This window comes from Dichotomopilus funicola (assembly GCF_033296635.1).
Source record: "Dichotomopilus funicola strain CBS 141.50 unplaced genomic scaffold C8A04scaffold_31, whole genome shotgun sequence".
NCBI classification, from domain to species: Eukaryota; Fungi; Ascomycota; class Sordariomycetes; order Sordariales; family Chaetomiaceae; genus Dichotomopilus; species Dichotomopilus funicola.
In genome coordinates this window covers 1-15,129 of record NW_026944052.1, presented here as the reverse complement: position 1 = coordinate 15,129, position 15,129 = coordinate 1, and the positions used below count along the sequence as shown (strand labels likewise).

At 54.6% G+C, this 15,129-nt stretch overlaps 6 protein-coding genes across 6 annotated transcripts; 2 read left to right on the top strand and 4 right to left on the bottom strand.

The window, feature by feature from the left end:
• Positions 1 to 1,037: 1,037 nt before the first annotated feature.
• C8A04DRAFT_12209 (kinase-like domain-containing protein) lies at positions 1,038 to 2,401 on the bottom strand (the record flags this gene model as incomplete). Its single annotated transcript, XM_062777254.1, has 4 exons — positions 1,038 to 1,391; positions 1,470 to 1,693; positions 1,748 to 2,016; positions 2,103 to 2,401. 4 exons carry the CDS (start codon positions 2,399 to 2,401, stop codon positions 1,038 to 1,040), a joined length of 1,146 nt encoding a protein of 381 aa, XP_062636988.1.
• Positions 2,402 to 3,095: 694 nt separating this feature from the next.
• C8A04DRAFT_12145 (40S ribosomal protein S22) lies at positions 3,096 to 3,828 on the bottom strand (the record flags this gene model as incomplete). Its single annotated transcript, XM_062777230.1, has 3 exons — positions 3,096 to 3,285; positions 3,348 to 3,417; positions 3,696 to 3,828. 3 exons carry the CDS (start codon positions 3,826 to 3,828, stop codon positions 3,096 to 3,098), a joined length of 393 nt encoding a protein of 130 aa, XP_062636987.1.
• A 707-nt stretch (positions 3,829 to 4,535) lies between these two features.
• C8A04DRAFT_28606 (50S ribosomal protein L30e-like protein) lies at positions 4,536 to 5,259 on the top strand (the record flags this gene model as incomplete). Its single annotated transcript, XM_062780707.1, has 3 exons — positions 4,536 to 4,538; positions 4,735 to 5,050; positions 5,135 to 5,259. The coding sequence occupies 3 exons, from the start codon at positions 4,536 to 4,538 to the stop codon at positions 5,257 to 5,259; spliced, it is 444 nt and encodes a 147-aa protein (XP_062636986.1).
• Positions 5,260 to 5,661: 402 nt separating this feature from the next.
• Positions 5,662 to 8,734, bottom strand: C8A04DRAFT_28605 (uncharacterized protein; the record flags this gene model as incomplete). Its single annotated transcript, XM_062780706.1, has 7 exons — positions 5,662 to 5,816; positions 5,879 to 5,981; positions 6,189 to 6,373; positions 6,804 to 7,141; positions 7,207 to 7,496; positions 7,598 to 8,259; positions 8,341 to 8,734. The coding sequence occupies 7 exons, from the start codon at positions 8,732 to 8,734 to the stop codon at positions 5,662 to 5,664; spliced, it is 2,127 nt and encodes a 708-aa protein (XP_062636985.1).
• Positions 8,735 to 9,104: 370 nt separating this feature from the next.
• On the bottom strand, positions 9,105 to 11,340 carry C8A04DRAFT_28604 (Neurochondrin-domain-containing protein; the record flags this gene model as incomplete). The annotated part of the gene is made up of 3 exons (XM_062780705.1): positions 9,105 to 10,511; positions 10,566 to 10,872; positions 10,934 to 11,340. 3 exons carry the CDS (start codon positions 11,338 to 11,340, stop codon positions 9,105 to 9,107), a joined length of 2,121 nt encoding a protein of 706 aa, XP_062636984.1.
• A 902-nt stretch (positions 11,341 to 12,242) lies between these two features.
• Positions 12,243 to 14,639, top strand: C8A04DRAFT_12208 (NACHT domain-containing protein; the record flags this gene model as incomplete). Its single annotated transcript, XM_062777253.1, has 2 exons — positions 12,243 to 12,629; positions 12,726 to 14,639. The coding sequence occupies 2 exons, from the start codon at positions 12,243 to 12,245 to the stop codon at positions 14,637 to 14,639; spliced, it is 2,301 nt and encodes a 766-aa protein (XP_062636983.1).
• Positions 14,640 to 15,129: the final 490 nt, after the last annotated feature.

The following is a 15,129-nucleotide window of genomic DNA, read 5'->3' as shown; positions in this document are numbered from 1 at the left end:
CGTGTTCGCGGCCGTTGGCGTTGGCGTTGGCGTAGTCGTCGAGGAGGCGGCGGCTCTCTCCCTGCGTTCCAGATATGCCCGCTCCGCATCGGAATGATGAAGGACTCACAAACCAAGAAGAAGATGGCAGCAGACGTGACAATGCAGTTTGTTGGAGGCGGCGCATCATAGCTGGGGGGCTCTCTTTCTTGGCTCGCATGAAAGACCTTCCAAGGGGGCGAATCCAAGCTGGCACGAGGTATGCCAAGAACAGGAGTGGATTCTTTGCTCCAACAACCGGCAAACCTGTCGCCTGTCTTGAGCCTGTTTTCTTCCCGTTGGGGGGCGCACTGTTCTTCGGAGTCTTGCCGCCTTCCTCGACAGGATCAAATTAGCCCTTGCCGATCCTACGGTCTGGCCGGACTCCCGCCCGAAGCGGCAAAAGCCACCGCTAAGCTTTCCGGCTCTGAGCACTCCAGTGACACTCCACCCTTTTTTTCCTTCCTCAGGGGCACGCAAGGGGCCCGCAGGACGAATGCAACCTTCTCTCCTGGCGTGATGATATGTTTGCTGCAAGCCTGCAATTGTTTGGCCCTCCTGGCTCTCTCCTAATTTCTCGGGCGGAATGGCCGGAGCTTGCACTGTGGCGCTCCATAGAAGACGTTCTCACGGCTACTTCGCTGTAGTCCGGACTAACGTCAATAGGTGGTCTCCCGCCCCAAATGGCAGGAGAACCTTAATTTTCTTGGCACGCTAGCACAAAACAAGTTTACACACCTTGCACACCCAATTTTGCACGCATCGAGTGTCAAGAATCGTTGCAGCGTTGATGGAATCATTTTGCCAAATTGAAGGTTTCGGGAGGTTGCAATGACAGTTAACATTACATATCTCGCCCGCACCATGCGCATCTCACGATACCCATGGCTAGGTACGGAAGACACTGCGCCGGCACTTCAATACCCAATATCGAAAATCCCAGCCAATAGGACACACAGGTATACGAAGTACCGAGATAGCGTCCACCTCCGAATACTTCGTCGTTCTGCCCGGCTCCTTTAGTCCTCCGCAAACCACGGATGCCCCAACGCCTCCCGAGCCGTGATCCTCCGCAACGGATCCATACAAGTCATCTTACAAATGAGATCCCTAAACCGGGGATCTACCCACGTCCACCCACTAAAAGGCTCCCTCGGGCGCTCCTCGTTGAAGGTAGAGAGCAGATCCTTAACGCGCTGGACAAACGGATTGTCATCCCCCCCGTGATACCTGACAAAGCCCTCGAAGTCCTCGGTCTCGCCGCCAAAGTAGGACAGGTGGTTCCGGAGTATTTGTTGCCCTCCTTTGTTGGACCAAGGAGGGCCCGTCTCGCCCGACAATAAAACCATCCGTCCGGTCCACACTAAGATCGCCTGAGTGCCGGTCAGTCCTTGGTACCTCGTGTTTTTTTTTCTTTGGCATTGGCGGATTATATTGACAGAAGGACTTACCACGAGGGCAAAGGAGTAGATATCTGACGGGGTATTCTGGATCCCCTCTGCCCAAGCCTCTGGGCTTCTCCAGAGGTATAACCTTGAGAGTCGGCCCGTAAGCCCCTTGTCCTCGGATGAGAGTACCACCGCACGTTGTAGGCCGCTGATCTGGGGTTTGTACGATGTAATATCGCTGCTCTCTTCTTTGAAGGTATCCATCATGATGTTTGCAGGTTTGATATCTGTAGGCTTTATCAGCAGACATAATATACTCCTTCCGAAAAGGGGGGGCTGACCGTTGTGAATGATGTGTTTGTCGTGTAGATCCTCAAGGCCAGTGAGGACATCCTTTATGATGGCTTTTTTGGCCGTAGAGGAAAGAGCTGCGATGCCGAGACGGGCTAGTGACTTCTTAGAACGGGGGTACACGAGCATATGCCGCTCTGGGATACTGTCTACGGCCGTTTGGATATAACGCGAGTGCTTGATGCGCTCCTGTAGTGATACAACGGAGTCGAACTTGGCCGGGACGATGTCATTCAGACGGAAATTTTTCCCCTCATGTCTGGAATTACCAGGTGAAATGTAGTTAGGAATTTTCCGCCCTCTCAATTTGTAAAGACGGGTCGTAAGGAGAGTCAGTCAACCTACGTTGCGCTATAAACATGCCATATCCTGGGCCTTTTCCGTCCAGTCAGCACATTACCGATGATATAGCGCTTGCCTTGAGATGAGTCGACATATGATCCTTCAGGCAGGGGCTCTCCGATCGAAGACTCAGCAGCGGGAGCGGGCGCTGGGGGTGTACTGGCAAATCGATAACCATGCGTCGTGTTTTGTGGTGAATTCTGTGGGCGGGAAAGAGGACGTAGAAGGGCAGAGGTCTGGTAAAACGGCGGAAGACGGCGGCGAAGTGTCTGAGTAGACAAATGAAATGCACTCGGTCTCATTGCGGCAGAGCGTCCATTACAAGTAGGAAGACGGCATAGACGATTGTTTTGCTTGGGAATAGTAACACTTCGTCACATATGCGATTGGTTGACACGGAATGTGGAAAGTCGATATAGACGATTGTTCGGTTTAGGAAGAGCAACACTTCACAACACATACAATTTGACGCGGGATGCGGGAAGTTTGTGGGTCCGAAATCGTTACCGGATAGTGACGCCGCCCCCCGTAGGACGCCGACGATGCCTGTTAGAGGTTTTGTCGCGCACAATTATGGACGCCACCACATCGAATAATCGTGCCTCACTTCCGCGCCCTTGGAAATACATATGTACAAAGTATTAGGTAACATTCGCGATTCCCGGGGTGCATCGTCACTGCCGTTGGGGCTGTGTCCCCCTGTAACAAACTCTTATTTTGACGTCCATACATAGTTTTAACGTAACACATCATAGGTTCTATGAGGACACAAAAGTTCATCGTTTGGACATCTAGGGGGCTTGAGGGAAACCGGCCGCATACGGCAGGTATTACGACAATCCTGTCTGGATAAACATAACAGGTCCGGATCTATATAATCACGGAAGGGTATCCCTTAAAACGCAGTTCAACGCCTAGCACAATGCCAAGTCCATCGTCTTGTCTTTTTTTACTCTTTTAAACTCCTCTCGGCTCATACATTTTTGGGTAAATTGTCTAGTAGAAGAAGCCGATGATCTTGCCAGAAACGTGCTTGCGACGGGCCTCCTCGTGGTCCATGATACCAGCCGAGGTGGTGAGCATGACGAAGCCGAACTGACGGGCAGGGAGCAGCTTGACGACCCACTTCTCGAGCTCAGCGAGGCGGACGTTGTAGCGGGGAGAGATGACACCGCACTTGTTGAGGCTGGAGACAATGGTTAACTGGGGGTCTAGGAGGAAATCGGCCTCAGGGATGTATGTACTCACCGGCCGTTGAGCTGGACAACGATCTTGCCGGCGCGGTGGTCGTCGACAACCTCGAACTCGCCAATGTAGCCTAATGATAACTCAGTCAGTGATTTGTTGCGAGAGATTAAACATTGGACATCATTGTAGCCTCCGAGAACGTGTAAGACCCTCGCATTGGTGTTTAATATCTCGGCAACTTAAAGGGCTTGGATCGTGGAGCAGGAAAGATCATCGCCTAGTTATCATGCCGAAGTTCGAGTTGGTGGGGTGGCGGGCGAGGGATGCGGGCAGTGTGCGAAGTTGCGAGGGTCCGTTTACATGTCCATTCGGAGGTATATTGTGTCCAAAAGAAGCTTTTTAACGTACCGTGGCGCTGCATGACCTCGAGGAACTTGATGATGACCTTCGAGGAAGGGCGGATCAGGACCTGGCGCTTGCCGGCCTTCTCGGCGTTGTTGATGTTGTTGAGAGCATCGTGCAGGACGGAAGTGCGGACCATTTTGGCGGTTGTGGGGGGTGGTCGAGATGGGAGATTCTCAAATCGTCTAAAGGGATATGAGGTATCTGCCAAACGTGCCGAAGCGTGTTACGTTAGCCTTTCGAGGCTTTAGAGCGCGGAGAGTGCCCTCGAGTTGACGACAAGTCTCTCAAGAGGGTTCTGCCTGCTCAGTTGCCGAAGAGGAGAAGCGTATCAAAGGGGCAGCTTTCCGCACTCATCGTCGCTTTCAGCCGCCCCATGATTGCTCTCCTCGGCCTTCGCGAAAGGCGTCGTCCTGTTGTTGAGAAGTCATTTCTCGGGCCTAACTACATACCTCAATTGTGCCTGCGCTGAGAAGCTGGTGATGGTTGATCTGATCGGGTCGACGAGCGGGTCAAGGTTTTAGTTCGCGCGACGAAAAGAAAAATTGACACGAGAGGTGCTGGGAGCTGTGGTGGCCCGTGCACGCGAAAACTTGCCCTAAACGCTGGGCACTGGGTTTGTGCGCTTACCCAATGCGGTAGCGCTGCCATTGGAGAGGCCGCGGCCACACAAAATGTCAGAATTCGGGTCCAGGCCGGAATGGTGGGGCCGAGAGCCCACACACATTCTTCTTGGACTTTCTCCCGGGAGTCGAGGTCCTCCGCAACTTCACGAAAAACGTTCACATTACCAATTGCTCTTCGAGGATCGTAACCGACACCTTATCTACAACAACAAACGTCAAGATGGTGAGCTCCCCCATAGTTTCCCCTCATACAGGCCCCCGTCCCTATTTTCGCCCGCTTCAGTTTTCGGCCAGCCAAATCTGGCCAATTCCACCAGCTCCCCCCTAACCGCCGACGAATTACTCTCGAGAAACCATCATCAACCCGTACTCGCTTGAGAACACCCCCGCTAACCATGGAATTCTTTCCCCCACTCTAGTCGGACGTAGAAGAGACCAACGCCCCCGAGGTTCAGGAGGAGGTTGAGGTGTCGGCCGATGCCGGCAAGGGCCAGATGTCCGTCCTGGACGCGCTCAAGGGCGTGCTGAAGCTCTCGCTGATGCACGACGGCCTGGCGCGCGGGCTCCGCGAGGCGTCCAAGGCGCTCGACCGGCGGCAGGCGCACATGTGCGTCCTCAACGAGTCGTGCGAGGAGGAGGCCTACAAGAAGCTCGTCATTGCGCTCTGCTCGGAGCACAAGATCCCGCTTATCAAGGTGCCCGATGGCAAGCAGCTCGGCGAGTGGGCTGGTCTCTGTGAGTGGCCCGAGATATGGGAATGGATAGAGGGGTTATTGGGAACGGAACGGGGGTTTGCTAACTCGAGTCTTCTTTCTTTAGGCGTCCTCGACCGTGAGGGCAACGCCCGCAAGGTTGTCAACTGCTCGTGCGTCGTCGTCAAGGACTGGGGTGAGGAGTCGCAGGAGCGCTCCATCCTCCTCAACTACTTCCAGTCTGAGGCGTAAACGGACCCAAGCGTAGGCGTGCGCACAGGGGTCGATGGTCGCGGCATTTTCTTTCAGGGAAATGGGGAAAGGGGCCGAAAACTGGGAAATGCATAGAGGGAGTTGGGGTTGGGAAGTCTGGGTTTTTTTTCGGGCGCCTTTTTCTTCCGGGTTATTTTGTGACCCGGATGATGCCTCCCTCGGGGTGTCCCTGGTTTCTCGTCGGCTGGGACAAAACAAAACCTAAAAGGTTTGGCGCGGGTTACTCCCTTTCTCACGCGGTTATACACCCCTTCTGGCATGCATGCGACATGGGAAAGTTCAAGAGGAAGACAAAAAATAAAAAGAAGCATTGCGACTGGCACTTGGTTGTCGACCCAAACCCTCAATACTCCCGCTGTTCCCGCTGACAAGATGTGAAACCTATTTACGCCCTTCGACCATGATAATGTGATACCCGAATCCCGTCTTGACCCTCTCGAATGTGGGACTATCAACCGGACTCGGCGGCAGCTTGAAGGCCACCTCTTCGAACTGGGGGTCCAGCGACCCTTTGGTCTTCCAGCCAAGTGATCCACCTAAGGCGTATGAGATGTTGTACAGGAGAGGGGGAAAGAAAGTAACGATAAGAACAACTCACCCGCCTTGGCCTTATCCTCCGACATTTCCTTAGCCACGGCGTCAAACTTTTCGCCGTTGTTGAGCCGCTCAATGACTTGTTCACTCTTGGCGAATTTCTCACACTATGTTCCAGGAGAGAGGTGTCAGTTTCATCAGGTAGCGCCTATGGAGTCGTAGAAATGACTGTGGTACCCGATACGAGAAACCAGAAACAAAATTACGCCCAAAGTATCATCAAAGAAGTGAAGGGTAACTAAGAGTGAAATTGAAGAACGAACCCCCTAAAAAGAGAGAAAAGAAATAGAAGAATAAAAACGATAAAAACATACCAAAATATGCCTAACATTAATCGTCATCCCCTTCAATTTCCCACCCCCCTTTGCATCCCCGGCATCTCCATCACCTTTCCCCTTCGTGCCGCCGTTGCCCTTCTTTGACTTGCTGTCGCCCTTGTCGGCCTTGCCTCCTCCGCCGGAGGACTTGGTGTCTTTTTTGCCCATGCCGTATTCCTTCTCTTTCTTACGGCGTTGGTGAGTGTGGGCGGGTGAGTTGGTGTTGGATGAGAGGAAGGGGTGGGTGTTTGGGGTGGTCGGATGGGAGTTGATTTGAGGCTGAGGTTGAGTTAAGGTGAGTTGAGGTGAGTTGCCCCTCTTCGGGGGCACTGACGATGTTGAGGGTTGATGAGGTACAGGGTTAGGGTTATGTTAGACAACTTCTCAAATTGCGCTGCGATCTCTAGCTTTGAAAGGGGAAGCGAGCAATAGCGCGATGAGAAAGACTCTCTCGTGCCCTCTTAATGATACAATATAGCTACTGATTACAATTTCTGTCCAAACACTAAAGAACTCAGGCCTGTCATCACCCTTTCCCCCTTCTCCAGCCCATCAACATGCTCAAGCAACCCCCCGTGCTATCGCCCTTCTCCATCCCGGATACCGGCTCACTCTTGACACTGTTCCCCGGTCCTCCATCCTCCAATGGCCCCGGGACCGGCACCGCCGTCCCGTTATCGTTTGTCTTCTCCTGCTCTCTCGGAGCCCCCTTCCGGGTCTGCCCCTGAGCCAGAACCTCACCCTCCCTCTCAGATTGCCTCGGTATCCGTAAGGGAGGTGCCGGCTCCAACCGTCTATACAAATCCCAATCGTCCAAATGCGACGGCCGCGGCACAGCCATGAGCTCGGCCATGGGCGGCTGGCCGGGGACTTGCTCGAGGTCGATTTCTAGCCGGTACCGGCCGCTGGCGCGGTGGATTAGACGTTCGCCGTAGCGGAGGACTTTCCATCTTTTTACTCCCCGTAATTAGCAACCTTCACGATCTAGACTTGGGGGTAAGGGATTACAACGTACAGCCCATCATTCCGTATCCCCACAGCCGGCGCAAACGGACTGCGCAGCTGGTATCCCCTGAGCACGCGGACATGTCGACCCGGGTGGGGGATCAGCGCCGGGTGCAACTGGGAGAGGGTGGTGCTGGTGGCTTCACGGAGGTAGCGGACGCGGTGGTGGAGGTGGCCGGCGTGGATCTCGCGGCCGGTGAGTAAGGGGAGGGTTGGGATGTCGTCGGTGGCTGTGCTGATGGTGGTTTCGTGGGCGGTGCTGACGACGCCGTCGAGGTGGGCGCAGGGTAGGTTGAGGTACTAGCTGGGGGGTGTTAGTGATGTTGTTTAGATGAGGGGTATTATTTCGAAACAATAAAAAAAGAAAAATAAAAGGAAGAAATAAATAAGAAAAGGGGGACATACTCCCCCGGGCTAAACACCCTCCCCTGCTCCCTCCTCACCCCAGGCCACAGCCGCATCGCCACCAACAACTTTGGCACCCTCACCCGTCTCGGCACTGCCCCTATTCCTCCCTTCCCCCCTCCTCCTCCTTCACCCCCCGACCTCAGCCCTGAGTTCGACCCAGACCCAGACCCAGCCCCCACCATCCACCTCGACGCAAGATAGCTCACCCGCACCTCATCCAACAAAGCATACTCAACCCCAAACCTCCCCCTCCACAACTGCTCCAACCGTGCAGCCGTAACCACATCATGCACAAACCTCGGCGCCAACGTAAACGGCATTTCCCCACACACAGTCAGTTCAGCGACTAACTTATCAAGACGGGCATATTTGATTGTTTCAAAGTCTAGACTAGGAGCAACACCCGCAGTCCCCAGAGGAGTTCTAGTCCCCAAAGGAGTGCTAGTGCCCAAGGGGGAAGTGGTGGTGGTTTCTTCGAGCAGGGCGAGCTGCAAGAAAAAAGACAGGGCGTTGGCTTGGGGGCCGAAGTTGGCGTGTTTGGCGAGGGAGGCGCGGACAGAGTCGGAGAGGGCGAGAAGGGCGGCTGGACCGGGGGAGGAGGCGGTCGGGGGGGTGCTGCGGTGGTGGTGCCGGAATATTGGGGAGGTGTGGTGGGCTGGTCTCATATGTTAGGGACGTTAAGTTCACAAGAGGGAGTTCCTAGGTTCATGATATGTAGGTTACTGTGACGACTTACAACCCTGCGTACGGACGGTCAACGCCCTCTGTGGCCCAGGACCAGAAGTAACCCTTCCCAAAGAAGCCCCTGCAGGAACAGCAGCAGCAGCAGCAGCAGCAGTACCCCCCTCACCCACCACCCAAGGTGTCACAGGGATCTGCCCCTGGCTATTACTCGTCTTGACGGGCACCACCACCGCAGCAGCAGCAGCAGCGTGCGTATTATTACCCTCCCCCAGATACATGCCCCGGCCCGGGTCGTTGGGCAAGACAAAGGACGGCCAGGAAGCACTCGGTTTGTGGTCTGGACCGTGGTCGTGGAAGGTTCTGCAGAGGCTGGCCCGGAAGGTGTGGAGGAAGTGTTGTTTGCGGATTGTCGCGGCGGGATTGGGGAGGGGGTGCTGCTTGGGCATGATGGGGTATTTAAGCCACGGGTGCGGGTTGATAAGAGGTGTATAGGTCGATCAGGAGTAGGTAGGTTATGAGGGGTGAACAGGTTATAAGGGGTAAATAGGGGACAAGAGGTCTCTAGGGTTAGGGTAAGATAGAGGATGTTGAGACGAGGACATTGTGAGTTGAGGTTGAGGATGTGAATTTCGAGAACCGGCGTGGTTTATGAGCGTTGTTTTTGATTGAATGATACAGTACCGGGAATACCGGAGATCGTATCGCGTTCGCACCCGAGCGGAAGGCGTTTCCTAGTCCGTACCCCGAGTGTCGCTTCCAAACAACCAACACACAAACAAACCAGCCACATAGCATCACCCGAATACCTCTGGCACATCACCTAATCCCCTCCAAGGTATCCACCACATCCCTCAACGCCTCTTCCAACCCCTCATCCCCCTCAACCTTTCCCCCCTCCAACAACTGTCGCGCAATCCCCACGACCGCACTCATCGAATGCACATACCGTCTCCGCATACCCGCATGTGCATTCGCCAACAGCGTGGTAACCAGCTGCAGCACCGCCACCTGACACTCCTCCACAATTGACGGCTTCTCCGTATTCCCGTCCGGCACATCCGGCACTTCCCACGCAGCAACCCTCGTAACAACATCCATCCACGCCTCGCGCGGCCCAGGCTGTTCCGCTTCCGCAATCTGCAGGAGCACGCGGACTATTTCCACGCCGCGCGCGCTGTCTTCTTCTTCGGCTGTTGACCCTGATCCTGAGACTGAGGCCGAGACTGAGGCTGGGGGGGCGGGCTTGGAGCTGCTGCTGCAGGTGAAAATATCGAGGAGATCAGCCGCGAGGACCTCCCACCCGCCGTGTTCTAGCACGGCTTCGCGGCCTTTGCGCTCGTCGGTTATCCCTTCTAGGGCGACGAGGATTGCGCGGCGGAAGTCTAGGCTGGGGCCTGCATCCGGGCCGTTCTTGTTATCGTTATCGTTGTTATTGTTGTTGTTATTGGGGGTATTGCAGCTCCCCCGATACAACTCCACAAACAAATCCGCCAACCCGCTCACTTCCCTTCTCAGCACCTCCCCATCGTCTTCCCTCACCCAGATCGCCAGACACCGCACGGCGGCCAGCACAAGCGGGTCGGAGGCTACGCTGGTTGTTATGGAGTCCCACGCTAGTACGCCTCTTCCGCTTGTCACGTTCACACCACTGGTGTGAGAAGCGGTAGACGCCGAAGGGGCCGGCGCGCGCGCATCAGGGTGCAGACCCATAGCCCCAGCGACCGAGGCATCCCAGCGGTCGCGCAGGAACTCGGCGGTGAGGGAGAGGGTTTCGGAGAGGGATTTGCGGAGGGTTAGGAGGAGGTCGGGGGCGAGGGAGAGTGTTGTTGTTGTGTCAGAAGAAGACTCGAGAGAGCGGAGGAGGTAGCCGGTGAAGTGGGAGGTGATGTTGAAGGCGGAGGTTAGGCGGTGGGCGGTGGGTGGGTAGGTTGTGGGGTTGTTGAGTTGGGAGAGGAGAGTGGGTAGGGTTGCGCGGAGGTCGACTTGGAGGAGGTTGATGAGGAGGTATGATGAGGGGTGGGAGGAAGACGACGAAAATGGTTTGGGGGTGATGGTATCTTGGTTGCTGAAGAGGAGGGCGGGGGCGTGGAAGGGGTAGACTTCGAGGAGGGCTGCGGAGAGGTTGGTGAAGGCTTCGCGGCCGGCTGAAGTGGGACGGCTGGCCACGAGGTTGTGGATGAAGCTTGCGAGGGAAGGAAGCCATTTGGGGTTTGACGGTAGGATCTACGCGTAAAAGTCAGCATGGTGATGCTATGGCATGATAGCCGGGTAACTGGCCTCAGCCTCGAGCTTGGGCAGCAAATTCCCAAGAAAGCTAAGCAGCGTGACAGCATCTGTGCCCTTGAAAGAGACAACCAAACTGCCGATGGTGCTATCCATCTTACTCCTCAGGCTGTCCCTGTTCGTGACCGCAGCCATGGCGTTGAGCCACGCGTAGAGCAGCACATCCAGCGCGAGAGGCTGTGATGAGGCGATCTCCGTCAGGGGAGTCAGGTCTTCCACGGCTGTGAATGCCCGGGCCCCCTCCGGCTGGCTGACAAGACTGACCAGCGTCTCGAGGGCTAGTTTGGTGGTTTCATCCGAACTGCTACATTGTCAGAATACCTTCTTCAACCACCAAGCGGGACGGGTAATCGCTTGCCTACCTATGCAAAAGACACCCCACAAGCTGCGGTATCCTGTCCACAAACTTGAGGCTCTGCCTCGCTTCCCCAGATAACAACGACGCAAAAGTATGCAGCACCGAGACGGCAAGGCCCAGCATATCATTGGCTTCCCTGCGTGAGGACTCCTTGCTGGACGGCTCCCTGCGCGCAGATGTCGTCGACCCCGTCTTGATCAGCCGGGCCAAGAACTTGGGTGGGATGGCTTCCCAGAGGGATATGAGGATGTCATGGTTGCTGCGGAGATCCGGGGTGTTGTTGAGGACGGATTTGAGAAGGGCCAGCCCGACGAAGCGGGAGGTGTCGTCTTTGGCGCGGAGGAGGGTGCGGATTTTGGTGGGGGGGTCTGTTTGGTTTTGGGGGTCTTCTGGAGGGGTGGTTGAGTTCATGTTGAGAGATTTGGGGGGTTGGCTGGGGAATCTAAACTGCTAGATACAATCCAAGTTGAATATCATCTTCATGCAGATTTGCGATGTTGAAGGGAAAAGTTGAACATGAGATATGAGATTCGCCTGTCGAACCTAGAATTTCACCATGACCTGAATTCAATAACGTTAGTCATACAGCTGGGAGCGAAACCGGTGTCCGGTCTTGCACTCTTTGATCAATTTGGGCACGGACCAGCTCTACCTGAGAAACTTGAAGGTACATCGCAGAGCCAATTTTGGCTCAGATCTGACATTTCCGCAATAAGTACCATTTCATAGCCCTAGGTAATGAGAGCTTTGCGATCAGCACGTGAATTTCTTCCACAGTGCAAGACCACCTGCATGTACTTTGTTATTCAAGCGGGCTACCTGTTGTAAACTTGGCATTTCTCCTCTCCGCCAAGCTCAGTTCGGCTTCTTGCTCGTCTCAGTTCCTCTTTTCATTTCCCACATGGCATTTTCCGCAGTTGTCGCTCAACTGGAGGAGACATATTCCAAAGTGCATCAGTAATTCACATACTCATCACGATGCTCGAAGACGCCCAATCACTCGCGAGCCGTTCAGGCACCAATGCACCGAATGCTTACCGTGCGGGGTTTGTGATGGCGGCGGGGAACATCGTAGAACTTCTGACGACCGCAACCACAACTACATCAAGGTCTAATATGCTAATCGAAACCACTGAGACGCGCGCTACGTGCTCCGACTGCCAAAAATAGGTAGCTCTTACCTATCACTAGCAGCTATCGTACTTCGGATGCTGATGCCTCAAACCAAGGGTCCACAACGTTCAATCCTCTCCTCCGCGAACCCCATCACTGTTTGCGGAACGATACCTGCCGAGACGTGAGCCCAGTGCGTCATGCGGCTCCTGGAACGCGACGGCACTGGCGAGTTCCATCTGACGAAGCACCTTCCGAGCGACGTGATCCCCGAGATCCCCCCTTACGCGATACTTTCACACACATGGGGCGAGGAGGAGGTCCTCTTCAAAGACCTGGAGGATGGCACGGCCAAGAAAAAAGCGGGTTATGCTAAGATCCAGTTCTGCGGAGATCAAGCCGAACGCGATGGACTGAAATACTTCTGGGTCGACACGTGCTGCATCGACAAGTCCGACGCTGCCGAGCTTCAGCAAGCACTGAACTCCATGTTTCAGTGGTATCGCGACGCGGCAAACTGTTATGTCTATCTAGCAGATGTCTCAACCCATCAGCAGGATATCACAGACAACCCCGACTGGAAGTTGGTCGTTCGACAAAGCGGATGTGTCACCCAAAGATGGACGTTCAACAAACTCACTGCGCCGGCAATTACCAAGCTCTTCTCTAGAGGTTGGAAGGAGGCCTTCCAACAGAGCAGATGGTTCACCAGAGGATGGACCCTCCAAGAGCTTATCGCCCCAACGTCGGTCGAGTTCTACTCTAAAGAAGGCTTGCGTCTGGGAGACAAGAAGTCTTTGGAAAAGGAAATTCACCATATAACCGAGATTCCCGTCAGAGCCCTCCAGGGATATCCGCTGTCGGATTTCAGCTTTGATGAACGAAGGGCGTGGACCGAGAAGCGAAACACCACACTTGAAGAAGACAAGGCGTACTCTTTATTCGGCATCTTCGACGTGCACATGCCGGTTCTCTACGGCGAAGGAAAAGCAAAGGCGTTCGATCGGCTGCAGGAGAAGATTGAGAAGAATGTTCACCGACTGGCAAAGCTGTGGTCCGCTGACCCGCGTGACCCGCGGGTTGAAAAGAAGGGCATCGAACTGGCAAAGGGCGGTCTGCTGGCTAACGCTTACCGCTGGGTCTTCGACAACCACGACTTCAACCGATGGCGCTACCAAACAGAGAGCCGCCTGCTCTGGATAAAGGGTGATCCCGGCAAAGGCAAGACTATGTTGCTTTGTGGCATTATTGATGAGCTCGAGCGACCTGTTATCGCTGACGGTGGCAATTTGGCATATTTCTTCTGCCAAGCTACGGACTCGCGCATTAACAACGCAACTGCAGTCCTACGGGGGATAATATACCTCCTCGCCCAACGGCAGCCACGTCTCCTCTTACACCTGCCCGAGAACATGTACGCCTCGGATGATGCCATGGCATGGATCGTCTTGTCGAAGACTCTACTGGAGATGTTAGAAGATCCGAACTTGAAGGTCACCTACTTGGTGATTGATGCTCTGGACGAATGTGTCACAGACCAACAGAAGCTTCTCAGCTTAATCGTTCAGATATCGTCGGTATCCACTCGTGTCAAGTTGGTCGTGTCTGGTCGCAATTGGGTGCAGATCGAGGAACAGCTGTCGACCGTCGCCCAACAGTCCAAGCTCAGCCTCGAGCTGAACGCCGAATCTGTCACCGCAGCCGTTGAAGCATTCATTCGGCACAAAGTTCTCTACTTGTCCAGCCTAAAACACTACGACAAAACCATGGAGAATGCCGTACATCATTATCTCTCCTCCAACGCGAATGGAACCTTTCTCTGGGTAGCCTTAGTCTGCCAGGCACTCGCCGACCCGGACGTCCGCAGATGGCAAACGCTAAAGAAGCTACGCGCATTTCCACCCGGGTTGGATTCTCTATATGCGCGAATGACGAAATACATCGACACCTCAAACGATGCAGATCTTTGCAAGCGAATCCTTGCCGCCGCTACTGTCGTTCGCCGACCCGTCAGCCTTCCTGAACTTATTGCTGTTGTCGAGATGCCAGACGACATTTCGGATCATCCGGAGTACTTGGAAGAGCTTATAAAGCTTTGCGGGTCTTTTTTGACTCTTCGAGAGAAGGTTGTCTACTTCGTCCACCAATCAGCCAAAGACTTTCTACAGGGGAAGGCCGCGCACCAAGCTTCTCAAAAGGCTTGCAACTGGGTCTTTCCTCGGGGCATGGAAGATATAAACCACATTATCTTCTCAAGATCGGTTAGCGCGATGTCTACGGTCTTGCGGCGCGACATCTACGGGTTAAAGGAACTGGGACTCCCAATTAACAAGGCTAAAACGCCATCTCCAGACCCACTGGCCACAGTACGGTACTCGTGCGTCTTCTGGGTTGACCATCTCCGCGACTCAATTACCGGAAAAGACACGCCGCAACAAAACACGCTAGATACGATTCAGACCTTCCTTGAGCAAAAGTATCTTTACTGGCTCGAAGCTCTCAGCCTACTCCGAGGAATGTCGGAGGGCATTATCGCCATAACACAGCTTAACGGCATACTGGTGAGTCTCCCACCTAACACCAGAAACCAAGACTGACAGACATATAGGGACGCACCGAGAGCAGCCAACTGACGAAACTCGTTTGGGATGCGTACCGGTTTGCTTTGGCCTACGGATGGGTAGTAGGGCAAGCCCCTCTCCAGACGTACACTTCGGCCCTTGTATTTGCACCAGCTTCCAGTCTGGTGAAAAAGACATTTAGGGCAGAAGTACCTAGCTGGATCAGGACGAAGCCGATAGTGGAAGCGGACTGGGATGCATGCCTCCAGACGCTGGAAGGGCATAATGACTGGGTTCGGTCGGTCGCGTTCTCGCCCGATGGCCAACGTCTCGCATCGGGATCGGGCGACAAGACTATCAAGATCTGGGATCCTACCTCAGGGCGATGCCTCGAGACGCTCAAAGGGCATAATTACTCGGTTTATTCGGTCGCGTTCTCGCCCGATGGCCAGCGTCTCGCATCAGGATCGAGCGACAAGACTATCAAGATCTGGGATCCTACCTCAGGGCGATGCCTCGAGACGCT